The sequence below is a fragment of the Marmota monax genome, unplaced genomic scaffold, assembly GCF_021218885.2.
Source record: "Marmota monax isolate L192 unplaced genomic scaffold, Marmota_monax_Labrador192_F-V1.1 WCK01_AAM20220418_F8-fsc00138, whole genome shotgun sequence".
NCBI lineage: Eukaryota > Metazoa > Chordata > Mammalia > Rodentia > Sciuridae > Marmota > Marmota monax.
The window spans coordinates 1,065,058-1,091,967 of NW_026692763.1; the positions used below are offsets into that span (position 1 = coordinate 1,065,058).

General features: G+C 53.3%; 1 protein-coding gene across 17 annotated transcripts in view; it reads right to left on the reverse strand.

The window, feature by feature from the left end:
* Positions 1–458: 458 nt before the first annotated feature.
* Positions 459–26,910, reverse strand: part of Myo18a (myosin XVIIIA) — a 98,129-nt gene continuing 71,677 nt past the window's right edge. For 9 of the 17 annotated variants that reach the window (XM_058580049.1, XM_058580048.1, XM_058580046.1 and 6 more), the window contains 22 exons: positions 25,973–26,101; positions 25,130–25,273; positions 24,526–24,615; positions 24,275–24,394; positions 23,970–24,081; positions 23,477–23,604; positions 23,041–23,195; positions 21,193–21,316; positions 20,908–21,108; positions 20,282–20,392; positions 19,725–19,829; positions 19,257–19,403; positions 18,720–18,833; positions 17,262–17,378; positions 16,988–17,071; positions 16,409–16,546; positions 14,175–14,360; positions 13,562–13,701; positions 12,747–12,791; positions 9,171–9,293; positions 6,551–7,836; positions 1,703–1,841 (listed from right to left, as the gene is read on the reverse strand). In XM_058580049.1, coding sequence (XP_058436032.1) covers positions 6,555–7,836; positions 9,171–9,293; positions 12,747–12,791; positions 13,562–13,701; positions 14,175–14,360; positions 16,409–16,546; positions 16,988–17,071; positions 17,262–17,378; positions 18,720–18,833; positions 19,257–19,403; positions 19,725–19,829; positions 20,282–20,392; positions 20,908–21,108; positions 21,193–21,316; positions 23,041–23,195; positions 23,477–23,604; positions 23,970–24,081; positions 24,275–24,394; positions 24,526–24,615; positions 25,130–25,273; positions 25,973–26,101 — 3,795 coding nt within the window. In that variant the 3' untranslated portion in view covers positions 1,703–1,841; positions 6,551–6,554. Of the gene's footprint in view, positions 1,842–6,550; positions 7,837–9,170; positions 9,294–12,746; positions 12,792–13,561; positions 13,702–14,174; positions 14,361–16,408; positions 16,547–16,987; positions 17,072–17,261; positions 17,379–18,719; positions 18,834–19,256; positions 19,404–19,724; positions 19,830–20,281; positions 20,393–20,907; positions 21,109–21,192; positions 21,317–23,040; positions 23,196–23,476; positions 23,605–23,969; positions 24,082–24,274; positions 24,395–24,525; positions 24,616–25,129; positions 25,274–25,972; positions 26,102–26,910 lie in introns of all 17 variants that reach the window. The other 8 variants (XM_058580056.1, XM_058580055.1, XM_058580059.1 and 5 more) reach the window with 3 other exon arrangements.

A 26,910-nucleotide genomic window follows, 5' to 3' on the forward strand; every position in this document is an offset into this window, starting at 1 on the left:
AACCAGAGAAATGAAAAGTTGTGCTCCATTTGCAAACAGTGAGTCGAAATGCTTTCTGCTGTCATGTGTAACTAATTAGAACAAATTTTTAAAAAGGGCTTGAATAAAAAAAAAGAAAAAAGGTAAGAGAAGATAAAATCCCTGCAGCTGGTGGACAATAATATTTCCTCATGGAGGCCAGAGGAGATGAGGCTTGGACAACTCTGCCAACCTGAATTACAATCCACAGGCTCTCAGTGCAAAAGTTGGGGTTGTGTAATCCTCGACTAATCTCCTAATTTCCTCATCCTGCCTGCCCCAGATGACCTGCCAGGGTTCTCTGGGTGGCACAATCTGACATGGGAGAAGGTGAGAACAAGGTGACTCTCTGGTGTCCCCAATAGTCCTGCTTCTGCCTTCACCCCTGTGATCACAAGGGACTTTCCCTGGGCCTGAAGGAAGAGGCAGGAAAACTGGCATAGCCAGGAGGAAAAGGGGCTTTATTTCCATACATCAGGTAAATGGGGAGAGCACAGCCCAGTGAGTACAAACCAATTGCAGGAGAGAATGGGGACAGCAGATGGGAGCAGCTCCAGGCACTGCCCTTGGCCCCCAAGTCTGGCGGAGTTGAGGGGATAACTTTTGGAGGGGGCTGGGACCGCTTGTTTCCAGGTCTGGGATAAGTGTGGGGGGGCAGGGAGATGATACCAGCTCAGGACACTGGGTGAGGACTTGTGTCTGACACACACTAGTATCAACGGACACTCCCATCTTCAGTGGTTCTGACCACAAGCCCTCAACCCCAGGCCTTTCTTCTCAAGTTGAGCTTATGACCCAGGCAACTGGTACAGAGTAGAGGGAGGCAGGGCTTGGACAAGTCCCCAAGCTGGTGCAGGTGGAATGGGTTTACTATTAAATAGGTCATTGCACTTAACGCACTGATGAGATGGAGAGGGTGGGTGGGGGCTGGAAATTCGATGGCATTTATGTACCCCATCTGTGGAGGCTTGCTCAGCCCAACCAGAAGCACCTGGCAGCCCCTCCACACACTGACTCTTAAGAACCTGGCCCCAGCTCTGCTCACCAGTCTCCCTGGCTGCACAGAGAAAGGACTGCACCCAGAAAAGTGGAGATGAAGAGATTTCCAAGTTGTTCCTAGGGGCCCCAGCTGCCACTGCAGCCGGCTCCCACTCTCAGGGATGTGGCCGTGATGGAGAAGTTGGATATTTAAATTAAGAAGTAAAAAGACAGCAGGCACTGAGAAGAGAAAGCCCTCGTCCCAAACCAGTGGGAAGGAATTGCTGTTCCCTCCCCGACTCCTCCCCATGGACCCAGCAACCTTGAGTGGCCCAGTAGGCAATCTGTCCATCATCCCTGAGCAGGGGGCTGAGATGGAGGTCAATTTGCTGGCTCCATGCAGTGCCAGGCCACCTGCCACTGACCATGGTGGCCCTGGGTAGAAGCCAAGAGTGTGGCATCTTTGAGGCAGGGAGGAGCAAAAAGTTCTCTTTTCAGAAACTCCTCTTTCTCCCACCTCTTCCACGTGGGGATGTCAGACACCCACAGCCTGGAAAGTCCCCCTGATAGCGGAGGGTCAGGGTGTTTCCCATGCAGATCAGCAGTCAGCGGGGGGGACCAGTGCCCCACTGGTTCCTGGGAGAGATGCCCAGGCAGGCAGAGGCTGTGGGGTGTGAGGGCTGAGAGCCACTCCCCTGGGCTATGCATTGGTCTCCGCCAGCTTTGCCTCTGTATCGCTGTCACTCAGACAGTTGTGGGAGTATCGGGGTCTGGAGGTGCCGTCCACAGGGTCGTGCTCATCATCGGATCGGTCAGGGGGAAGGGGCTTCCAGTGGCTGGTGGGGCTGCAGGGAGAGAGGAGTAAGGACAAGGTCAAGGACAAAGGACACTTCTACCCTGGAGTACCAAATCCCCGTTAGAGCACTCCAAACACCAGACGTTGCTAGGTAAAGACTTCTTGGCTCACCTAGAAGACATTCAATATAGTTAGAGAAAGGAGCACACCAGTTCAACTCTGAGACCTTTAAAAACCCATAGGACACGGGTACTGGACAGCAGAGGTCTGGGACGTGAGTGGGTATAAGAATCGCCTACAAAGTCCTGGGTCCTTCCTCTTAAAATTTTTGACTTGATAGCTCTTGGGTGGAACCCAGGGGTTCCCATCTTCAGCTTATTCCCCAGAAGATTCTGATGCAGGCCATCCATGAGCCACAGTGATGGAGACTGGATGCTTACAGCCTGGCTAAGGTAGGGGCTCTCTTAAGCAAGTTATTCTAAAAAAAGATGGCTTCTAAGAAAGAGGAGCTTTCCCCATTGAATATTCCCAGATCTGAATTTTTTTCTCCTAATCAGGGTTTCCTAAGGCCTATGGGAACTTCTACTGTTGATCATGGCATCCTCTGTTAACAATAAGGAATGAAGCCTCAGGAATCAGGCTGCCAAGACCTTTGTTTCAGGGTGGCTCAATGGAAAAAAATCTCATAATCCCATTGAGTCTTCATCAGGTCCCTGGCTCTGGAAGCCTCCAGCTGTCTCTCTGAAGATATAAAGAAGCATTATCCACTGGATGAAGCAGGATCATGACCTCTCACAAGGAAAGATGGGATCATGTTCTACCCAGTTCCATTCACCTTCTTTTTTGTTTATTTCCCAAGGCCCAGGAGCTACCTTCCCCTCCTGACTATTAAAGTGCACTGTAATTTCAACACCATTTTAGAAAATATAGCCCAGTGTGACACCACTCCTACTGGGTCCCTGCTCTCGGCTGGGTCCTTAGAACTGCTGCCCTGCCCACTGCTCCAAGTGACAGAGGCACACAGATCTGCCTACAGATCCTAGATATAGTCTACTTGGGCAAACAGGAATTCCATGATCTCTATTGCCTGCAATTCTGATTTAAGAATCTGGGGAAGGCCCTTGATTTACTGGTCCTTTTAAAGTTCTATCGGAGGAAACAAGGTTCTGTGAGAAAAAGTCACTTTGTTAGCTTCCCCCAAGGTGTCAGTGAGCGATCCAGAAGAAAGAATTCCATCACTGGATCTTCTTCTGTATGAGACACAGGCCTAGGCCCCCTGGATATGCTGTCTTATTCTGCACAGCAACCCTATAGGTTGGTATGGAGAAGCTGGTTCAAAGAGATGAAGCATCCTGCCCAAGGTCACACAGTCAGGATGTAAACCTGAACCTGAACTTCAAAGCCTTGAGAAAACTCCACTCTGCCGCTAGATTAGATACCTGAGAAGAAAACAAGATCAAACCTGCATTCTCCTGCTGGCCTGAGTGAGTGTCCAAGGGGTGTAAAAGACATGTATCTCGCTCTCTTCCCCTCCCCGAAGAGCCTGAGAGAATATATGTTCAATTATGCAAAATGGCTCAGGAATGGGGAGGTCTGGCTAATAGTTATTCTAGTTCTCATGAATGAATTAACATTTTTAAAGGAATCAGAATAGCACAAAACACACTTAGTACAAACTACATTGAACATAAATGAGTCTTATTTTGATGGAGCAGAGGTACTAAAGGACTCTGAGGTGACTCTAGGACAAAATTGTGAAACTCAATGATGGCTGTACAACACAGGAAAAAAAAAAAAAAACGGGGGTGGGGATTATTGTAGCTTTGGGGTTGTTTGAATTCTACATTATCGGGAGCCGGGTTTTGTTTTCATTTTTTATACAGAATTTCTGGGCACCCAGTGCTAAAGATCTGCTGTTAGGAAAAGGAAGGCCTGGCTTTGAGGAAAAACAGTGGAGTTATTCTGTGGGCAGAGGGGGTGAGATAGATGCCAGGGCTGGGATCCAGATGCAAATGAGGCACTGCTGGAGAGCCCAGCCCTCTGAATCAATTGCAGCCCTGTGCTCCTCTTCATTCCCTCACCACTCCCACATTCAGACACCTGGGTAAATGACAGCCAGGTTTCTACGCTGTTCTGTCGAGGTGATAGGCAGAGGCGGTAGCAGCTGGAGAGGTGGTAAATCCCACGTCTCTGTCTTGCCTGGGCTGTGGATGATGCACTAGATCTCTGTTTGGTTCTTCCTTGGGTTCTCTTTAGCCAGTCTCCTTAGTAGCTTATACGGCCACAGCCATCAACGGGCCAACAGCAGGCAGCTCCCTTCCTCCCCAGGGCAAGAGTCACGGCTGGCAATTGGAACATTTTAACCAAATTGTTTAAAAAGCTTTCCTCTCCACAAGCCAGTGTCTCCTGCTCAGCAATGTCACAAACAATTTGGTACATAACCTAATTCCCGCTGGGAGAGCCCAGGGTGTCAGCTCCCCTCCCCTTGACTTTGCTATGGATGCTGAATCCGTGTTCCGAATTCTCGTTCCTCATCACCAGATGGGAAGCTAAGCTTTGGCTTTGGCTTTGGCTTTGTCTCTGTCCTGTCCCACTCCCACCCTCACCCCTGGCAGAGTATTCACCCCAAAGCCACTTAATGCTGAGTGCCAGGGAGATCCTCCCTCTGCTGCTTTTTCTCTCTAGCTCCGTGCTGGTTGGCTAGGTTCTGGCTGGGGGCCACTCTACCAACAGTGAATGCAATCCTCCTCAGAGCCTGAGGAGAGGGTTTCAGGACTATTCCGGCTTCTAGTTGGACAAGAGGAACTGAGCTGATGGGTGGAGGAGGAAAGAAGCTTTCTGTGTCTTTGTTCTTAATGATTTTCAGGTCAAGGGTGACGGTGGGCTGAGGGCACTAGGGTCTGAAATATGCTAGTTGCCCACCAGTTGGTGAGATGGCCTGTGTCTTCCTCTGGGAACGGGTGCAATACACAGAAGGGCCTGGCCTTCCATGCTTTCTAGACTTCCTCCTCCATCCACCCACTGACTTCCTGCCATGGGGGTTTGGGGCACTTAGCAGGGCTGCTAAGGGGAAGGCTGAAATAGTAGGCCAAATATTTTGACTCCTGTTTTTTCCCACAATGGAGCTGACAAGGAGACCCTAACGCAATTGAGATGCTTTACAAAGCACCCTGCAACCATCTGCCACATGGGGAAAGTGACAGAGCAGAGCTGAGCCCAAGGGTTTCAGAGCAGCTCATGCCCAAGGAACGAATTGAGCCTGATCTGGGTTCAAGTTCCATCACTCCATCCACTCCCCCAATTCCATTCCATTGCCTAAGGTAACTTGCACTTCTATTTGTTCCATTCCTTAAAGGGACCTTCCATTGAACCCCTTTGGTATAACTAAGCTAAAGTCAGTATTTGCCCAGCTGCTTCACAGTAAACGCATGCAACAGGTGTGTGTTAGTTCATGCATCTGGGGAACAACTGCCTGAGCCTCAGGGGGGTACACTTTGGGGTTATACCTCCTGGGAAGCAGTAAGCTTATCCTGGGAGGGTACCATGTCAAAAACAGCTTCATATTACCAGGATGATCTAAAATGTCACCGCCCACCAGGGTAACTGGCAACAATGGGATCCCAGTGAGTCAGGCTCTGCCTCTCTTCCATAGTGGGGGTGTGGGCATAATGGGCCTAACTGCTAGATCTCCCTCCCCACAGGGAGAAGAGCTGGGGGAGGTAGGGGAGGCAGGAGAACCAGGAGGGGGCTGTCACTCAGCAGCTGCTAATTTCTATTCATTAGAACTTTACAAGATGAGCAGAACAGAAGTGACGCCCATGTGTGGGCTGCCTGCAGGTGGGAGGGTTGGGGAGGGCATCGGGCACCTCCTGGGTCTGCTGTAGGGTGTGGTGCAGTGTGGGCTGCAGCCTTCTGACCCTTGTCCTCCCAGACTTGAGATTCATGCCAGGGAGGAAGGTGGCTCTGGGAGCTGGGGGGAGAGCAGACCAAAAGGCCACATAAGAGCTAGTGGCCACTGATGCACCAACCCACAGCCAGGGTATCAGTCAGGGAGGGCCCTTTTCTGGGCCCAGCCCTATGGGGACATGAACAATAGCTCTCAAACAGGTGCTGTCTGGCACTCACACGTTGCCCACGTGCTCTGCACTGAACTGAATGGAGAAGTAGTTAAGGGCAAGAGTGTTGGAGTTAAACACATGCCATTCGGCTCCTGACAATATCAGTTCCCACCTGTGTGACCTTGGTAAGTGACTTAACTTCTCTGAGCCTCGGCTTTCTCTTCTCTGAAACAGGGCTTTTCACATCTTTGTCATGAGGTTATCATGAGGATCAAGAATAAAGCATGGGAGGCTGTGGTTGTAGCTCAGTAGTAGAGCGTTTGCCTAGCATGTTTGAGGCACTGGGTTTGACCCTTAGCACCACACAAAAATAAATAAATAAAATAAAGGTATTGTGTCCATCTACAACTAAAAAAGATAAAAAAGAATATCACAGTCCCTGGTCCAGGGTAAGGACTTGGTATGTAGGAGCTATAATCCACATCACCAGTGAGTTGAGAGACTGGCTCAGGGTTTGGAGTGACTAACCGGCTTAGCTGGTCCCTGCTCTCTGAGGTAGCCACATGTAGGCTCTCCAAGGCCAGGCCAGACCAAGAGGAATGCACATAGGACCTGAGAAGGTGGCAGGTAGGGAAGGGAGCAAGTTAGTTTGTGCTGAGCGGGACACACCATGCTGCACTCCACGCCAGATGCCACCTACTACACTAGTCGCTCTCAGGTCGGTACAGGTACCGCATCATCAGACTGTCCACCTCCTTCTTGCGCTTCTTCTCCTCCTTCCTCGACTGCCGGAGCGTCTGCCCCGCCTCCTCACTTTCGGTGGCAGGACCCTTCTTCACGCTTGACCCACTGTGACCTGAGACCGTTGAGCCACTGGATGAGGATGAGGAGGAATCAGACTCTGTCTCGGTTCTCTTTCTTCTCGATTTGGACTTCTTCTTGTTCTTCCGAGAGCGCCCCTTCCTCCTCCGCTTGTGCTCTGAGGAGCCTTCGGAGCTGCAGCTGGAGCTGGAGCTGCTCCTTCTCCTCCTGTGCTTGCTCCGGCTCTTGTGTCCACTGCGCGTCCTAGAGACATCAGCAGCTGAGGCAGAGCGGCGGATGCTGGTGCCACGTTCTGGGGAACCCAGTCGGGCGCTTCGGGCACTTTGGATACTCTTGCGATCGTCCTCCTCAGAGTCAGGCTCTAGGCTGCTTCTCTGGAATGGGACAGGTTTGTAGCTCAAGACCTCATTGATGGCAGCCTCCAGGTCTGGGTCCAGGTAGGAGCGACGGCTGACAGGACGGACGCTAGAACTGAGCGGCTCATCAGTGGCTGAGGCCAAGCCCCGTGGCTGGGGTGGCACGGACAGACTTCGGGCCAGCGATGGATGGCTGAACTCTGAGTGTGCCTCGCTCAGGGCCACACTGGCTCCATCATCCCACTCATCCAGGCAGCTCCGGCCCAGGGACATTCGGGAGTCAGGGCTCTCCAGGCCCAGGCCTGAGGCTCGGCTCCAGGATGGGCTGAGAGTCCTGGCCAGGCCTTCAAGCCGGGAGGTGCTGCGGCGGGAGCTGGGTGAGCCTGACAGCGAGAAGCTCAGGGCGGAACGGGCCCCATCCTCCCCAGAGCCACGCCGTGTGGCCGAGGAGGCCCGGCTGACGGGAGCAGAGACCGTGGAGGACCGGTCAAAATCTGAACCCCACCGCTTTTCTAGCCCCCGGCCTGCACGGCTTCCAACCTCTGAAAAGATGGAGCCACATTCATCAGGCTCCTTGGACCTCCGGCCCTGGACGGGCTCTTCCCTGGGACCCTGGCGGGCTTTGCGGGGGGGCCTCTCTGGGGAGGTGGCGCGCTCACTCAGGGTGGTGAAGAGTGAGTCCTCGTCCCCCGTGCCCCCGATGGAGTCCTTCAGGGTCAGCCGTTTTCGATAGCTGAGTGAGCTCAGCACCGAGGCTGGCCTCTCCTCCACCCCCTTGGCATCCCTGGGGAGGCTGTTGAGGGCCGTTCTGAGTGGGGAGGGTAGGAGATAACCAGGAGTGGATGCAGAGAAGGAAGGAGGGAGGGAGGGAGAGAGAGAGAGAGAGAGAGAGAGAGAGAGAGAGAGAGAGAGAGAGAGAGAGAGAGAGAGAGAGAGAGGAACAGGCATTAAACCTCAAGAATAAAGACACAGGGGGTGGGAGGCAAAAGGAGGAGAAAACGCAGCAGCCCTGGCAAAGTGGTGGTGAGAGCGTTGGAGGAAATGAAGCAAAATAATTTGCGTCAGTGAAAATAGCTTCATGGAGAATGTCATGTAAATTAGACTATTGTTCTATTTCATCACTTTTCCCCCCTCTAAAACGTTTAGTTCAATTTATTTCATTGTCAACTACCTGGAGCCTCGTGCCACACTGTGGTGAACGGCAGTGGGGCGGGGGAAGGCGACATTATCTGCAATAACACAATGCTGTTTGGCCGAATAAATTAAACCAATTAGAGGGGGCCACTGGGTACTGGTGGTGAGGGCCTGGACTTGGGGACGGGGCCTCAGGGAGTTGCAGAAGGGGGAGGAATACTACTTTTTCTACCCAGTTGGGGTTGGAGGCTAGGGAAGGATGTGCCCCGAAGGTTAAGGATGGGGGGGGGGGGAGGTGTGTGTGTGTGAGAAAGAGAGAAAGCAAGCAGGGAAGTGGCTATGGGAGGGAAAGAGGAGGGAGCAGAGGAGGACGGCTCTTCCTGCCTGCAGCTACGCTGGTGAGTAGGAAATGAGAAAGGTGAGACCTGGCTTCCTACGGTAGCTGTCTATACCATCAGAAGACTATGACTGGCTAGAAAATAGGGTGCAAGTGTCCCTATGGATGGGTGTTAGTAGGAAGCCTGTGGGGGCCAGAGATTAGAGGAAGGAGAGAATGGGCAGATAGAAGTGTACCCATGCAATGACAGGACTCAGGAACTGGTGCCTATTCATACCATTCCTATCAGAATAGCAGAGATCCAGAGTGCCCCTGTGCAGGCTTGTGGGGTCCAGAATCCCTTGTGTCACATCCCAGTCTTGATTCCAAGGGCTCAAACAATCATGTAGCCCTATCCAACTTGTTGAATGAATAAGTGGGGGGTGAAGTTTATCGAGCCCTGAATCTAGCAGGAAAACATTACCTGGGAAAAATAAGGGAGACACGCCTGGCTAAAAAGCCAGCCTCCTCTTGTGCTTATTCTGTGGGCCAGCAGACACCGAGCCTCTCATATGGACAGCAGGAGAGCCACACAGATAGTGTGAGGCCTGCCCTCTCCACACCAACGCACTGCTCAGTCACTCCTGATGCCCCAGGATGGCTTTCCTCCCAGCTCAAGGCCACGTGCTCACCTGGAACTCTTCAAGCTGCCATCATCAGAAGCTGCCTTGGAAGGTCCCTTGTTTTTTGACAACCAGGACTTGACCCCGTCGACCCGGTCCTCCAGCTCTGAGTCCACATCCGAGTCCCCTTCACTGTAGGTGTGAGGAGCAGAAAGGTAGGCAAGGCTAGGCAGGTGGTGACCACCTGCTGCCCACGAGAGGGAGCCGAAGGGGGAGAGGGTATGTCTTGGGCAGGGGTGGGAGAAGAGAAGCATGCATGTTGGTGAGTTAGGGAGGAGAACAGAAAGGTTAGACAGCACACCACTCACAAGCAGCCTGTCCCCACTTGGCAGGCCACACTGCATGAGAGACACCAAGAAGATCCTGAGAGCATGGAGACAACCCTATCCCTGGTATCAGTGACAGGCTATTCAGCTGAACAACCCAATGAAAATGACAAGGAGGTCATCCATCAGCAATTACATCCAAATGGCTCTTTTTGGTTAAAATCAAGACCCTTCAGCTGTTTTTTGAGTCCTGTGCTGCTATTTGTCTGCCCCGCCCTAGATGGTGGTTACTGCTGCAGTCGTTCTGTGTGTTTTTATTTATTTGTTTGTTTATTTTTGGAACTGGGGATCGAACCTGGAGTTGCTTTACCACTGAGCTACATTCCCAGCCTTTTTTATTTTGAGACAGGGTCTTGCTAAGTTGCGTAGGGCTGGCAAGTTGCTAAGGCTGACCTCAAACTTGTGATCTCAAGTCACTGAAATTACAGACATGTGGCACCACACCTGGCTCTGCATGCATACTATAGATGAGCTGCAGGCCCCAGGGTAGGAAAAAAGGGTTTCACATGACTTCAAGTTAGCTTGAACCTGGAGGTCTCCTTAGCTGTTGGTAATACCAACCTGGGCACTAGGGTAAGGAGGTATTGGCCATATCCCAGACCCACCTTGTGGCTTCCCTGGCCCTTATAAATAGAGAAAGAAAAGGGAGAACAGGGAGACATTTGCATCTTCCAGGTTAGGGACGGCAGAGGCTTCGGGATCCAGATTACCCCAAGAAGCCCAACTGGGCTCAGGAAGTCCCAGGCTATTCAGCTGATCAACCCAATGAAAATGACAAGGAGGCCATCCATCTGATTCTCCAAGCCTCCTCCTCCCTCCCTCAGGCGGCCTCTGGCCCTTGCTCCCTAGCTTCTAGCCAGGCTGACCTCAGGACTTACAGGAAAGCCCCAACAAGGCAGATTCTGAAGCTGGAGTCACAGGTGACCCCCTCATGAAGCTGTTGGGTCTTAGAGACAGCTTCTAAGTGAGAATGCTTTCAAATTCTGCAAAATGTCTGCCCACCAAGTTCCCCTGCTATAGATAGGCTGGGATTTCTCCTTGATAAAAATTTCCTTTCATCTGTGTCAACAGAAGCGGCCCTGTTCCTGAATTATGTTCTTGAATAAATAGCCACATAGCCCATGCGTGCGCACGCACACACACACACATACACACACACACACACCACTACCACTGCCACCAGAGGAAACCACCAGACTCAGTTCTGGGGACCGTGAGAGAGCCTGACTCATGGGGAGGGGAATAAAGAGGCATATTTTATGGGCTTCCGTCAAATACAGAATTATAACAAAGACGAGTCTGGCTGATGCCCCGGGTAAACAGGAGTTTAGCAGACAGCCCCAAAACCGCTAATGCAAGCCCTGTGCCCATCCGAGCCTGGCAGATTTACTGTGGTGCATGGGCCCCATGGAACGCCAATACCACCTGATTTATACACCCGTGCAAAAAACCTCCCTCTGTAGCTTCAGAGCTGGTAATTTATCACCACCGTTCATAACCGTATTGATTGCCCTTAGAAAGGAGGTGCTGTATGCATCGCGAAATCTATGTCTACATGTTAAAAGCGTTTCTGTATAAATCTCCCTTAATACTGCGCTGTTTACTGCTTTCATTAAGGTTATGGCAATAACAACTGTATCTCTAAGTAAATCGAAACATTATTTTTCTGCCCGCCTTAGCATGCTCGCTCGATAACTTGGAGCTGGGGCCCAGAGATGCTAAGAAAGGAACCATACCACCTCTCTGCCATCAGCGGGACCCAGTCAGAACCACACATTCCCGTGCGCCTGCGTTGAGTGCATGCTGGCGTGTGTGTGTGTGTGTGTGTGTGTGTATGCATACAAGCGTGAATGTGTGTGTGCCTGGCACTGGTTGGGAATATGATATTAAATGCGCATTTTATCAGCCCTTGAAGCTCCGACTGCCCAAGGATGGCAAGGCTGGAACACACATGGGACACATAGATGTGGGCCCAGAATACGAATTTTCCTCCTTACATTCAGAACAGCAAATGGGTTGAGAGGCTGGCCTGCTTGCCCTCACCTCCCCTTTAGTTGCAAGCATCCAAATGATGTTCGGGTTCTTTTCCTTAAATAATCAGGCCCGTAAACAAACTCCAGGGGCAGGCAGGCTCAGGGGGCAGTTGAAATTTTAAATGGTTGGAATTAAACCTTGTGTCAAATACAATTTATGTCCAGGCTCATGTGCTATTAGTTAACTGGGAGCCGAATCGCGGGGGAACAAACAAACGGAGACAGAACGGTGGGGGATATTAATTGTGTGTGACAACTGGGCTCCAGCGGCCCTCTATCACTGTTACACACTATTACATTTATCATTAGCTCTCACTGAGTCCTTTGCACGGCCGCCAGCCCATCCTGGCCAGGGGAGGAGGCCTGCCAGGCAAGAGAGTGGGGGAGGAAACCCAGTGCCATGCTGAAAAAACAACCTCCAAAAACAACCCTGTCGAACTTGACAGAGGATCAGCCGGATCTGCCTGAAGGCCTACACATCAGCATCTGCTGTCCAGCTCCCACCCAGAAAGAGAGAAAAGAAGAGAGGGGTGGATTTCCTGGCTTCTACTGTCTGATAGACAGCACCAACAGACACCCAGGGCCTCTGTCACAGGTGCCCACAGCAAGCAAAGTAAATACAACTGGCCTTGTCTCCTTCCCCTGCCATGGCAGAGTGGCCAGTGATTAGCTGCCTGAGTGCTTTCTCCAAACAAGCAGTTTCGGATACCCCTCACCTTTACCCTTCTCTGCCAAAGGAAGGTGGCAGACCTTAAACACGAAGCATACTGCTCTTTTCAGGCAGCTCAGGCTCCAAAGGAGCCTAAGGATGTAGACAAACTGAGCCAGAACAGGCATCGCTCCAGGGAGACAGGCAAGGGAGGTGGGCACACTTGGCTATAAGGGAGGGAGGGCTGGAACTGAGGAAGGTAGGCTGGAGTGCTGCCCCAAGAAGCGAAGCATTGCTTTCTGATGGGGCCTCCATCCTGCCCGTATCCTCCCTCCATCCTGTGCCCCATCCTTCCGAGGAGCACGCTTCACTGCCCGCCTTCTGCCTCTGGACAGTTCCCGCCTCCCCTGAGGACAGTCAGCAGTGTTAGCATTAGAGACCAGCTAAGGAGGAGAGTGTGGGGAGACCCGTGTGTCCACATGCGGCATGCAGCAGGGACCCCTGGAGGGAACCCCGTGTTAGGGGTGGTTAGACACCCGCCAGGAGAGGCAGAGAGCGCATGCGCTCCAGTCCTCACAGTTTATTCTTTCTTTTCTGATACTTTGTCACCATGTCCTGCAAACTGGAAACAGAAAATAATAGTGGGCAGGGAAGCCAAAGGAAGACAGAAAAAAAATCAATGGGCAAATGGAGGTGGGCCCCTCAGCCAAGGCCCTCTCTTTCCTCATCAAGAGAGGGCTCTGGTTAGCTGAGACCAGGCCAGGGCATGAGCGATAATGTTGTCCTTAGAACCTGGCTTGGACCACCCTAGAAGCCATCCCCCACCCCAAGGAGCTGGATCTCTGGGCCACCTAGATCTGCCTGCAGGATGGGGCCTGGCCCGGAGGTGGGAGGAGCAGGTCTGAGGTCCCTCGGGGGCTTCTTCAGGGCCTGGCCTCATCCCTGCTGGTCTTCTCACTTTGTGACTCTCTCCTCAGCCTGGGACTACAAATCTCTCTCTCCTAAGCCATTCCCTGGGTGGGTTTTATGGGAGAAAATCTCTGGCACAGTAACAAGGCATCACAGCCTTTAAATCTCTGCTCTCCCCAGAGTGGGGCAGGCGCCATCGGAAACACAGCTAAACGGGGGAATAACTCATCTTGAACAGGCAGAGCTAGAGAGCCAGGTCCTTCAGAGGCCTGGGGAGAGAAGGAGAGGAGACCCCTTACCTAGCGTCTAGCCTACCCTTTGCCCCTCAGGCCAGGGTCCAGGCTGGAATCTGATAGCAAGGGGAGGGTGTGTTGGTGGCTTGGTGGGGGACACAGAGGTTGCAACTGTCACCTGGGGCCTCATTCCAGAGGTGGTCAAGAAGGCCTCCTTGCTGGCCGTAATGCCACAGAGGCCACTCCTCACCTGTTGATAAGGTCCTCATTCTCATCACTCTCCATCTCGTCCTCAATGGCAGCCTGCAGGTCCCCAATGCGCTTGAATGCCAGCTTCAGGTCAGCCTGCAGGCTCTGGTTAGCAGCTTCCAGACTCTCCAGGTCCATCTCCTAGGAGGGAAGGTGGGAAGTCCAGTGTGCAGAGGGCCATTCTCTCCTCCAGCAGCCCCAGATATTTACTTTGTGGGCACCTCAGGTGGGGACTCTGGGTATTGTACAGTCAGGTGTTAGAAGCCTAGGAAATCCAGCCTTCCCTTCTTTTCCCTTTCTCTGCCCAGTGGGAGCTGGGCAGTGGATATAGATGTCTACAGCAAGTTTCTCTTAGCCGGCAGGAGCTACCTGGGTGTGGCTGTGAGTTCCAGGGCCACTGGGCTGGTAGGGCCTGGCCTTACCTGATGGAGACTTGGGTGCTACCCTTGGCTCTCCAGCCTGCCCTCAGGACTGTCCTCCTGACATGCTCCTCCCCACTCCCATTCTCTGAACCATGGTGTCTTTGCAATCCCACCTCCTAGACCAGAATGAGGTGTGTAGCCAGTGCTACTCAGGGGGCCTCCACTGTGGGGTCTGGGGAGCAGGAGGCCTACCAGTTCATGCTTCTTGCGGCTCGCCTCAGCCTCCTTCCTGGCGAGCTCACCCATCTCCTCCTTGGTGTCCCGGAGCTGCCGCTGTATCCTCTTGTTCTGTTCTTTCTCCCGGTTCTCTGCTGCAGCGCGCTGATCCCGTTCCTCAGTCAGCTTCTCCATGTTTTCCTTGAGCCGGCTGGCCAAGCTCTGGGTGGTCAGGTAGAAAGAAAGACCAGCAGGTAGGCCCATGGGCCAGGCAGGGTAGGAGCAGCAGGGTTCTGAACCTTTGGCTAAGCTCTGGTTCTGCCACTCACTGGCTCTGTGGGCAAGCAAGTGAAACCAGGGGTGGGGGGTTCCTTTGCTTTTCTGAAAAATGTGGAGGATGACAACTGTCCTGATGGTCTTTTGAGGATCTAATAAGGCAGTGAATGTCAAGGCACTTCAGAAGAGAAAGTGCTGAGGTCATTATTATCACTAACAAGATTGAGGGAAGTTCTGGGCAGAGCCAGGGCCTATCATGTAAAAGTCTCCTCCGTGGTCAGTAGGACCACGGAGGAGACACTGAACCAATTCAGAGACACTGAACCCAGAAGCCCCAAAAAGCTAGATCCTATGCTCAGAGATACTTGGCTTTATTTAGAGTTCCCAGATTAAGAGGAAACTAAGCAGTCATCAGTTTCCAAGCAGACAGCCATCTCTCTAAACCCATGGATCTCTCTACTCCCAGAAATCTGAACATGTTTTTCCTGGACAGGAAGAAGGACACTGAGCAAGAAAATGAGCTGGGAGTACAGCGTGTGAGGGAAGGACCCTGCATCTGGATCTAATCCTGCTCTACCGCTGACGGGGACCTCTTAATCCCTATGTCTCTAAAGTAACAGACCCAGGTTATAGGACGACTAAGGGCCGTTTGTGATTATCACTGATGGGTGTAAACCACAACATTACCTTTCTGAGCAAAAGGTAACCTGAGGGAAGGTCTGGGGCCCAAGAGAAAAGGAGACAAACCTAGCAGGTCGGCCCTGTTGCCACCAGTCCAATGGCCTCTTCCGCCTGCCCCCTGACAGGTTTGTGACCTCAGGCAACCCATATAACACTTTCCTGTATGTGAAATGGTGACTGAAATATTGCCAACTGTCTTGGAGCAGTGGAAGGCAGAAAATGAACTACTAAGTTTCTATAACTCTTGCTAGCTCTCATGAGGACTGGGATCCTGTCTGAAGAAGTTCAGCCAGACTCCCTCTTACATCAAGTTTATCAATGCCCTCAGGTGTCCACCTGTTTCCATTCCTCCTCTTGTGCCTGCTCTGATGACTGAGCAGCTGAAGGACAAGGTAGCAGGGATGCTTTTTGGTGACCATGCCCATGAACACAGTTCTGAGGCAGGACGGCTTAAACAAATGTTGATAAGCTTGGGAAGGAGGAGAACTTCCAAATGAGGCAAGAGGGGCATAAACACAGAGAAAGAATTCTGCCTGCCTCTCTCTATCTGTTAGGGCTGGAGCATGTTGGCTTAGGGAGATTGGAGAGAAAGGACTGACGTGGAGAACAGAGATTCCACTGGGAGAAAGGAGGGATAAACAGAGAAGAAAAGAGGTCAAGCACAACAAGAGTGTTGGGGGGGGAGGGTTAAAAAAATGAAAAAGAGAGAAGAGGAATGGGAAGAGGAGAAAAGAAGAAAGGGGAAGAGGGTAAGAAAGAGAGACAAGATCAACGAGAGGAAAAATATAAAGGGAAAAAAAATAATAGGTCAATAACAGAGAAAAATGAATAGAGGCGGAGAAAAAGCAGAGCTGGGAAGGGTGGAAGGAAGGGAAAAAGGGAATGCAAAGGGAAGGGGAGAGGAGGAGAGAGCGGTGAGATGAGAACAGACTTCAACCCTTGGAGCAGTGGCGCCATCCGCTGCATATTTATGACCCTGCCAGAGAGCCAAGTGAGGGGGACGGGGGGGGGCGGGGGGGGGGGCCCGGAGCTCGCCGTGGAGGAAAATATGAAGACGAAAAGCTAAGCTGCTCTGGTCCCTTGGCAGAAAGCAAGCACGGAAACAGAATGTAAAGCAGGCAGGCTCTATGGTGCCCAGAGAGCAGGCCGGGCGGGTGGGAGAAGGGTCCCCGCTCCGTCAGCTGGCCTGGCAGCTTGGCAGAGGCCTCTGAGGAGTGTTCCTGGCCTGCCCAGCCCTGTGGAGCATGCGTGCCTCCAACTACTGGGGCAGCTCTCCCCTGCTTGCTGCGGACCGGACCCGTAGCTGAACCTACCTCCAGCCGCTTCACTTGGGTCCTTTCAAACTCCAGACGTGTCTCCAGCTCCCGGATCTTTGCTTCCTGCCTGCTCACCAGGGACTTGTCCACCATAGACTGCTCTAGAAACTCCACTTGGCTCTGGAGGGCTTGTAGCTGGAGTGGAGTGTGGGGAGCAAAGGAAGAAAAAACTGAGCCCAGAAATGGGCGGGGGGGGCAAAGTCTGGGGCAGAGTCTGGGGCAGGCGACATCACCATGGTGACCGGAAGGCTGAGGCAGGGAGGCATGCTGAGGGGAAGGTGGGAGGAGGGGGCCACAGGCATCCCTCACTGCCCCAGTGCTTGGCACAGATCTTGCCCTTTGGAGAGAATGGAGAATGCTAAGGACCAGAGAGGGAATAGAAATGTGAAATGAGGCAGCCAAAGCCAAAATGTCTGCTACGGTGATATGGCTGCAAGCCTAGTTCTTCTTGCTAGTTTATATTACTACTTGGAACACAGATGGTAGAGGGACACACTTTCCATACTCTGAGCTTAGGGGACCATCCTCACAGAGTGACCCTGCACCATCTCTATCAAGGGAGTCCCCAGTGCCCACCTTCTCCTGCAGCTCCTGTTTCTCCTTGTTGGCTTCCTCTAGCTGAGCTTGTAGATCACTCATCTGTGCCAGGTCCCTGGAAGCCTGAGAAAACGGTGAGAACATGGTGTACAGGATCCCCCTAAACACAAGTCCAGGGCCCCCGCTTCCACTGAGGGCCTGGGCACCCTGACTCCCACACTGTAGCCATCCTAAAAAAAAGTGGCTAAAAGGGGGACCCAGAAGAGCAGTGACTGGTGGGTTGCATGGTGGGACACTCCTGAGGAAGGGGTACCTGAGCCACTGCAGCCTTGTGCTTCTTCATCAGCTCATTCATGTCCTCCTGATCCTCTTCTAGTCGGTTCTGGATCTCATTCTTCTCACGCTGAAGGCGGCTCAGCTGCTCCTCCAGCTGGATGAAGGCAGAGACAGCTCAGAGGGCAGCAGGCCTGGCATGCCTGAAGGCCCCAGGTGGCAAGTCCAAACCTGCCCCCATGCCACCTCCTCTAGGTAGGGGTGGCAGTCAGGTGGGGAGATGATGATGGGCTGGGTCACTGGCTGGAGTGAGTTCCAGGACCAGTGATACCAGGGAGCTGCCTGACATGCTCTGGGTAGGGAGAGGAGGGAAAGTGCTGTCTGGGCAGGATAGGCAGGCCCTTGGCTTCTGTGCTAAATGACAGCTGCTTTCTGGCAGCTCTTTTGAGGCTAATGAGAAGACAGAAAAATTCTTCCCAGAACAAATGACCCGACATCCTGGCACTATCAACCTAGCCCCTGACCTATGTGTACTCTGCCTGCTTCAGGCCCCAGAGAAGGACCCTTCAAGGTGATGATGACCCCTGGCTTGGATTCTCATTTCCCCTGGGTCATCCAGCCCCCACAGCCAGTCCACTCTTGGGGGAGGGGAAGAGGCAGCCAACAGCAGCTTCAGGAAATGAATGAATCTATTAGCCTGTAATTCCAAACCAAAATGACTGCATTGGCTCCTTCTCTGCCCCATCCATCTTGTTACTGGGCTGTGGGGAGCTGGGGAAGCCTCCGCCAAGAAATTTATTAACTCAGATTTAAATAAAATGGTAATTTTATAACAGCCTTTTTTAACACAATTAAGGAATTTGAATTACTCACCTGAAAACTGCTGAAGAGCACAAATGTCAGGAGGATAAATCAAGCCCATGAGATTGGCATCTCTGGGCAGCAGGGTGACTAGCTAGGGGGCCATGAAGCCAACGGCCAAACCCAGCCTCCTCCCTTGCCCCATTTCCAGCCCAAGGAGGTACCAGTGGCCGCATCCCGGTAGTGAATTCTCTGCCGATGGATGGGCCGTGGGAGAGTGGGGAATTAAAAGAGAGGCATTAAATAAGAGCTCTAATTAGCTGCCGCTTGGGCTTGTCAGTGGGCTGGGCAAGGGGAGGGGAGGGAAGCTGAGCCATCCCATCCTCTTATCAGTGCTTCTGCTAATCTCCAGGTACCTGTTTACATCCCTCAGCCACATTAGCTGCCTTTATTTATGGTGCTGGGGCCTGTGGCCAAGTGGCCAAGCTCCCGAAAGCGGGTGGTTAAACAGGGAGATGGGCCTTGGATGGCTCCCTCCTCCAGGGCCTGTGCTCTGAGTGGAGAGAGGCAGAGGATAGGAGACCACTGTCTTTGCAGAAAGCCCTGTCATGAAGAAACCCATCTGGGGTGAAGGCAGCCACTGTCATGATTCTGTTTTCCCTCCCCCAATCTCTGCCATGGACACCCGGACCCTTACCGCTGTTTTGGCCTTGACGATGTCATCAATCTGTAGGTGAAGGTCTTCGATCTCTACCTCCATTGCTTTCCGTGCTTTAACGGCTGCTGCACAAGTGAACTCTGACTCCTCCAGCTGGACACAGAGCCACCCCACCCCAGGGAGAAACATCAGCCACTCCCAGGAGGCAGGAGGGATGTGCAGGGTGCTCAAAGGGCAGAGGGGGCCCAGATGCTCTCTTCCTCCTCTACTCACTTCAGACCCAAGGCCACAGCCATGCTGTGGTGCACACACAGGCATTCCTCCCACAACAGGGGTGTGGGCACCAGGCCATGCCCACACCACCCCAGGGTTTGGCAGTCAGGTTGCACAACATACAAAGACCCTGGGGGCTTTGGTTGCTACAGAGGACTTCTCCCCACATTCCTGTCACTCTCCTTCCCAAGAACTCAAGAACCCATGGGAAGCGAGAGAGATATTAAAAAAAAAAAAGCAAAAAAAAACTGAAAACAAGCTCCCTTGTTCCTGGAACCAATAACTTCCTTTCAGTAAAGATACCTGGTTCTTTAGCTGGGCGATCTCCCTCTTGCTGGGGGCGTTGTTCTTCAGGTGGTCCAGCATGATCTGGGCATCTGCCAGCAGGGCCTTGGTGCGCTTCAGATCTTTCCGCAGCCGCTTCTCTGACTCAAAGTCCCGCTGGCTCACCTGGTAGACACCAGCAGTTGGGACTCTGGGCTTTACCACAGGGCCTCCTCCTGTCTTTCCCAAGTCCACTCTTCATCCCTGCCCTCATTCTCAGGGTCACCCAAATGAGCAAGAATACTGAATATGCCAGGATCACACCAACCAACATACATTGGCCTGGGTGTGCCAATGTACGGGGATGTCCCCATCCCATAGGTGATAGCCCCAGAGCAGCACAGGTGGGTACTCTAGAGCTCTCCCCAACCTCACCCATCCCAGCTTCTTGGCCCCTGCTCTCTCATCCCCAGGCTGGTGGGACAGGCAGATGGCGGGCCCCTATACCTGGTCGCTCAGTGCGGCAAGCTTGCTCTCTAGCTCCCTCTTCTCCCGCAGCGCCTTCTGCTTGTCTTCATACTCTTCCTCAAGCTGCACTTCCATCTGCTTTAACTGGAGTGCCATGGGGAATGGAGACCAGGGTCAGGCAGTCCCGTTCCCTGATGGGTCTCCCACCGCAAGAAAACAGTAGGGCAGGGCAGAGCATGGGTGACCCCAGAGAGGTCAGAACCCAAACTCCAAATTCCTAGAATCTCACAGAAGCTTAAGAGGACGGGATGGCAGATCACACAGCTACCTGGGCCACAGTAAAACTCATTGCAGAGTGAGGACCTGTTGGGCCAGGCTAGCTGGTGATGGACACCCCCAGATCAGGACAGGTAGACAGAGTCTGCAGGCTCTAAGGGACACATCCCAGCCCATGCAGGTATTCTGAGAAGAGATTCTAGGTCCAGAATCTCAGTGGAAGATAGGGTGGCTAAGGCAGGGAAACAAAGCCCCTCACTCTAAAGTGGTTACGGAGCAACAGGTGTTTATACTGGTAAATAAGGGCCCAGACACCATACCTTCTTCTGACATGACTGCCGGGCCTCCTCGACCTCCTCATCCCGGCTCTCCATCTCCTTGGAATGGGTCTGTCTCACCCGCTCCATCTCCATCTCTAGACGCAGCTTGGCCTGGAGGTGATTGGGAGTTGGGCCTGGGTTTTACCTTAGGAGCAGGGAACATCTCTGCCAGCAGTTCCCTTTGCTTGCACACATTTTTGCTCTAATGGCAGCAGGATTCTCCAGAGAAGCTGGATTCCCTGACTAGATGTCTGGCACAGGCCCAGGGAGAGACTGCTGGGGGTGGGGACAATCCTGCAGCTTTTCTACTTGGTCTGCAGGCTCTAGCTCCCTGAATGGACTTGGCAGCTCAGTGGCAGGCTGGGTGAGCTCATGGCCTGCTGGCTGCAGTGCCTCCTGAGCCCCTCACTACTAGAGCTCAATCAAGATTTGTTTTTGAAAAAGCTTAACTGTCTTCACACTGTGGCTGGCACAGATCCTGGGCTCACTCAACATTTTGTAAGTGAAGAGGTGAATGAATAAATGAATGTGGATCTTGCACTCCTTTGGCCCATACCCTGGGTTAGTGGTGGGATGACAGTGGTTCCTGCCATGCCTCCTCCCTCCCTTGGCCAAGCCTCAGGCACCTGCTCCAGCATCTGGATGGTCCCCGCCTGCTCATCTAGCTCCTCTTCCTGATCCTTGACTTTGGCCTCCAGGTCCCGGAGCTGCTTCTTGACCTTGGCCAGAGAGGCCTCGTCCTTAGACTCTTGGGAAGAAATGTCCTGGAGCTCAGCCTCCAATGAGACGACTTTCTGTGTGAATCCCGCAATGTCCATGTCTTTTTCCTGGAGCAAAAGAGAAGACGAGGATGGCGCAGGGCGGGTCCCAGCCTCTTGGGGGGATGGGACATGGAAGGTGGCACCACATACCTCCAGTTGCTGCTTCAGGCTAAAAGCTTCAGCAAGAAGCATGTCCTTCTCCCGCTGCAGCTTCTCCCGCTGCAGCTTCTCCCGCTGGGCCTCCTCATGTGCTTGTGAGAGCTCACTGTCAAACCTGTGAGGGAGCATCGTGACCTCCTCAGGTACAGGTGGAGTTGGGGTCCCCCACACAGAGACTGCTGGGAAGTGGTACCCCGTATTTGGATGAGGCATAAGCAGGGTTGGGGGGCATATAGCCCTAACTTTGGGACAGCAGTGAGGTGGGAGTGATATTCAGAGGTAATAGGTCAAGCTACTGAAGCCCTGCTGAGTAGCCATGCCTTGGTCTGGGGCATTTCATTAAAGAGGCCCTTTCTGTGGGGTCTGCTCCTGGGAAAAAGGCAGACAGACTCTCTTCTTTGGAGTTAAGTCTCTACCTTTGCCATTTCAAAAGATCAAAGAATGAGGAGCCAGGGTGAGGGCAGAGTGGGCATGGGAATGGGTAGGAATGGACGTCCTGCCTCATCCTGCTCACATCTCACAATTCAACTCAGCCTCTGTGCACTTGGCTGCTGGCTCCTGACCCTGACACTGGGCATCTGCCTTTGGCCAGGGCCACTTGCCCCAGCAGAACCTAGGTCACCACCAGGACACCCCACACTGGGTTGGAGGCCAGCATTCCCGCCAGGCCCAGCTGGCAGCGTGCTTCCACAGCCACAGGCCTCCTTCTCCACTCCTCACTTCTCAGCCTTCCATTTCCCGCCCAGTGACTCTAAATAAGGAGCAAATTGCTGAAATCCCTCTTAACACCTTCTCTGAATAGCTAATCAGGTTCCTGTGGAAATTGAACACCTCCCCCCAATAAAAAAAGAAAAGAAAACTCCGGGCAGCTGAAACCTAATAAGTTGCCCAGCAGGGAGTGTGGTGACATGGTAACTAGGCCAAGCTGGCACTGTCATTAGGGTGCTCAGGAGGGGGGTCCAGCAAGGGTGCCAGTCTTTGGATAAAAGGGCAGAGTAGGGGTAAAGATAAGAATGGGGGACATGGATCATGTGCTGGGAGGGACAGAAAATCTTCCTACTTCCCCTCACTCTCCTCAGAGTGACAGCCAGTAGAGAAGGCAGCAGGGAGTTCAGGAGGCTCAGGGTGACCCTGGTAGTTGGGAGCTGGGAGGGCTCCACACTGCCCCCTCACTCCCAGGGCAGGGGGTGTGTCTGCCCTTCACAAAGGCAACTGATGCCTCTGCCAGAAGCCCTTCAGCAGAGGGGAAATGGGCACTGTTCCCGCTCCCTAGGGCACCCTGCTGTTCCCAGGGTGTGTGGGCTTCTCGGTGCTGCTAATAAAGGCGTCCCATTCCCATCCCCAGCCAGGGAAATTAATTTAGATTGGATTTTCTCCTGTGAGGGCTGCCCCCCTCCTTTGTGTCATTACCATAATGAGATGGAAGTGGCACGGTAGTTTAACGACATTCAACATTCGTCAGGAGAGTGTGTTTGTGTAGCTGAGGCAAGTGAGAGCAACGCAGACAGAGCCGGGTAGGGGCAAGGGGCAGGGACAGGGATGAGGTGGTTCTGCATGGGGCCTGGCTAATGCCAGTCCTCACTAGGCATGGGACAGGGTGACAGGAGCACACTGGGAGGAGCATATCTGAGCAGAGGCCTGTGCAGGCCTTCAGTGTGGGGATCTGATCCAAGATATCGCTGGAGGCAGGAGTAAGTCCCCATTCACATGCCAGGACCAATGACCATGCAGGCAAGGTTCCTGGTCAAATTCAGGTCCTTTCCTCCCTGAAAGGATGAGGGAACCCTATCTGTAGTCACTCTAGAAGACTCTCTGAGCCCAGGGCAGGGGGCCACCCACCTCCTCTGCTTCTTCTCCAGCTCATGGTTGCGGACTTGCTGGCCCTCCAGGTGCAGCTTGGTGTCCTGCAGCTCAGCTGTTAGTCGCTGGCACTTCTTCTTAAGTTGCTGCAGAGCCCGCTGGCTTTCATCACTATCTGCCTGTAGGTCCCCAAGCTAGAGGACGAGATGAGGTACAAGGTCAGCAGCCATTGAAAAACTCATAAGTATTGGTGGAAAGAGGTGAGGGAGATAGATGGAAAAGAGGAAGATCCCAGGATGAGGGATGAGGTGCGGGAAACTAAGATGCTCTTGGTTGTCCCTGCAGGACAGGCCAACATGCCCACCCTATTCTTCCTGAGGCCTGCCTGCCTCGAGCCACTCACTGGGCTGACACTCACTGGTGCTGAGGCCCCAGCCCTCTCAAGCACAGACTCCTGCTCCCTGGCCAGCCTCACCCGCCTCTCCAGCTGCCTCTTGCTCTGCTGCTCCACCTCCAGTTTGTCTTCTAACTCCTGCTGGAGCCGCTTCTTGGTGAAGTCCACTTCCCGCACGGCTCGCTCATACTTTAGCCGCCACTCGCCCCCTGTGGGGTGGGGGGCAGATAAGGGAGGACAGAAGTGCTGAGAATCCCCAAGAAGGGGCAGAGGGGAAGGAGGGGCAGGAAGGAGCCATGGGCACTAAAAGGGAGAAGACTAGAGGAGGGTGCTGTGGTGACATGTGCTGACCCCTTCCTAAGGACTGTCAAGATGATGGCCCTCAGACACTGTCATTCTCATGGTTGTTAATCCCTGTACTTATCAGCACCTCTGTTTTCTCATCTACTTATTTCAGTCCTATAATAGCCCTCAGAGGGGAGACAGGCCTGGACAAGGGGCACAACTGCCCGGGGGTGGGTATCTGGGTGGGTATCTCTCAGGCCACTGCTCAGCTCCTCTGTGTCAGACCCACCTGCATCATCATCATCCACTTCCCCGTTGATCTCAGCTGCCCGGATGAGCCGGGCCTCCATCACCTCCATCTCCATCACTTCCATTTGCTTCTTCAGTGCATCATACTGGGTCTGCAGGAGAGGGGATTATGAGGTGTACATCCTGACCCTCCCCTAGACCCACTCACACCCTGACCCCCAACAGACCACACGCTTACCCAGGGCAGACGGGGATCTGAGCCAGTGGAGAAGATGCCAACTGGCCTTGAGGGAGCAGACTGTTGCAGTCACTAGCCTTCAGGGCTCACCCTGGCCCTGCCCTTACCTGCAGCTCCTTCATTTCCTTCTCAGCTCGGAGCCTCTCCGCTGTCTCCGCGTCCAGCAGCTGGGAGGCGGACTCTCCCGTGTTACGTTCATCTGTCAGCTCCGATGTCAGCTCTGAGATCTGGGGTTGGGGGAGGGGGGTCACTACCCAGGTGAAAAACCTGCCTCACTCAGCCAGAATTGCAGGGGAACTTCTGAAGGCCGGGGCGCCCTAGATGGTGGGCCATTTCTCTGGTGCCAGCAGTCACTCACCCGGGTCTCCAGCCGGTCACTGTTGAGCCGCAGCTCGTTTCGCTCCTTTTCCACCTTCTCAAGCTTGCTCCGCAGCTGTTGGATCTCCTCCTAGGGTGAAGCAAGGAGGACAAAGTGGGGCACTCTGAGGAGTTGGGGCCCAGGGTCTGTATACCTGTGTCAAATAAAGCTGATGAAGCTCAGGTCTGACCAGGACATGGGGAAGGCACATTCTCAAAGGAAGAGTTGTGGCTCCTGTTCCTAGGCCCTTCCCTATAACCTGAGGATGTCAAGATTCCATCCTAAAAGGCTACCCAATGGGGGCTGGGGTTGTGGCTCAGCAATAGAGCGCTTGCCTGGCACGTGCGGGGTCCTGGGTTCGATCCTCAGCACCATATATAAAACAATAAAATAAAGGTATTATGTCCAACTAAAAAATAAATATTAAAAAATAATGGCTACCCAGGGGCCCTAGCACAATCCCAGAGGGAACCTGCTTGATGGGCATAGTTTAAGAACACTGGACACCAGCTCATGGGACATAGAAACATCTTGGAGCCCAAGATAAACCCTTTCACAAGTGGGTTCTTTGCAGTGACCTAGCCGTGCCCAAGTGGTTGCTTACGTCTTTGTTGCGAATCTGCTCCTCTGACAGCTGTACTTCGATGAGGGGTCGAACAGTGGTAAAGAGCTTCCACCAGGGCCAGTCCTTCACCCCTTTGTTCTTCTTGATGTTCTTTTGTACACAGCGAATGGCCAGGTCCTGGATCTGCAGTTGAGGTGAAGATGGCTCTCAGTCCCCTGGCCAAGCCTGGTCAGGGAATTTACCCACCACCAACACAGCCCCTGGGCCTACTCCTCTGGCCCCCTGACCCAGAGTCAGACCTTATCCATCCCCACCTTGCCCCCTGCCTCCCTCCATCTCTCAGAGAGTGGGCAGCCTGGGAGCACCATACTGGGCACTAACCACTCCACTGTTATTAGGAATAATTTCATCTGCTTTATTTGCTGCCTGATTATTACTAGCACCCTGGCCTAGCTGTGCTATAAAACCTAATCTTGCTGAAACACAAGAGGCGGCAGTGCTGGCTGTTTTATGGACTTGCTAATAAGAAAAGGAGTCGCTGACACAGCTCCTTAATCTTCATGGAGCAGCCCGTGATCCAGAGCCCACCTTTGCCTGGGCCCTACTTCCCACCCCCCCTCTACTGAGCCCTCCAACCAGGATGCATGGTCCTGCTGCTGGGCATACCAGTGTGCTCCCCACCCTGGCCCAGGGCATGGTGCCCTTGGGAGAGGGGGTCATGTTGAGCTTGAGACCCATGGGAGATCCCACGTAGCCATGGTGCCTCTTCCTCAGGTGAAAACCCATAAGCTCAAGATTTCCTGTCCTACATGTTTCCTGCATTCCCACCTCCCCCAGAACTCAGCTGTGCCCATGTAGGGTGGGGTGTCCACAGAGAAGCACCTTTCTCTTCTTGAAGTGCTGGCGGGCAAGGTAGCCCCTGCAGGCCGCCTGGAACAGGGTTAGGTGTCTACTGGTCTGCTCATCCCGCTGCTCCTCCAGTCGCGCCAACGTGCCTGCCCGGAAGAACACCTGTGGGGGAAAAGCAGCCAGGTAAACACCTGAGACTGGTCAGGACAGCCCAGGGAAGGAAAGGGAGGCAAGGTGAGGAGCTGGAGGGATAAGTAGCTGGCACAGGGAGCCGGCAGGTCAGGAAGTGTGGCCCCTGGTTTGGGAAGAGCCTGAAAATCCACTTTGTCCAAGAGAGGAGGGGAGGAGCAAGAAGGAGCAGGAAGCAGCTCGGGGAGGGTGAGTGGGGAAGGGCCAGGCTGGGATGGGGAGGATTTGAACCCGGAGGAGGAGCCAGGTAGGAAATCAAAGACAGATGAAAGGCAGGGAAGCCAAAGGGAAGACACCTGGGGCAAGGAGGGAAATGAAGCCATCACGGGTCAGACAGGGAAGAGACACCTTTCAGCCACATCGGTGGCTGTCAATGCCCCCTATGCCAGGCTTTACTATTGATCTTAACCACTGGCTCCAGGTGCCTGGGACCAGGTGAAGAGGATGGTGAAGTCTGGGTGTGGGATGGTCCAGGAAGCAGCGTGTGAGGAAGAAGGGGGATGGGGCGGTGGGAAGCTCCTGTCCTTCTCGCCCTGCTGCTCAGTTTCATTCCAGAGGTGTCCTCTCATGTACCAATGCTCCACCCCCCACACACCCAGGTTTCATCTTCTCATGAAGAAGCCAGTGAGGTGGGCGGGAGTTGGCTCTGTCAAGGGACTCGTCATACAGGTTTGGGGGCTGGAGGACAGAGAGTAAGGAACCAGCTGGACACCCCCACACCCAGCCTTTCGGCTCACTCCTTGCTGCTCTGAGCTGGGGCTAGGTAAAATTTCCCTACAAAG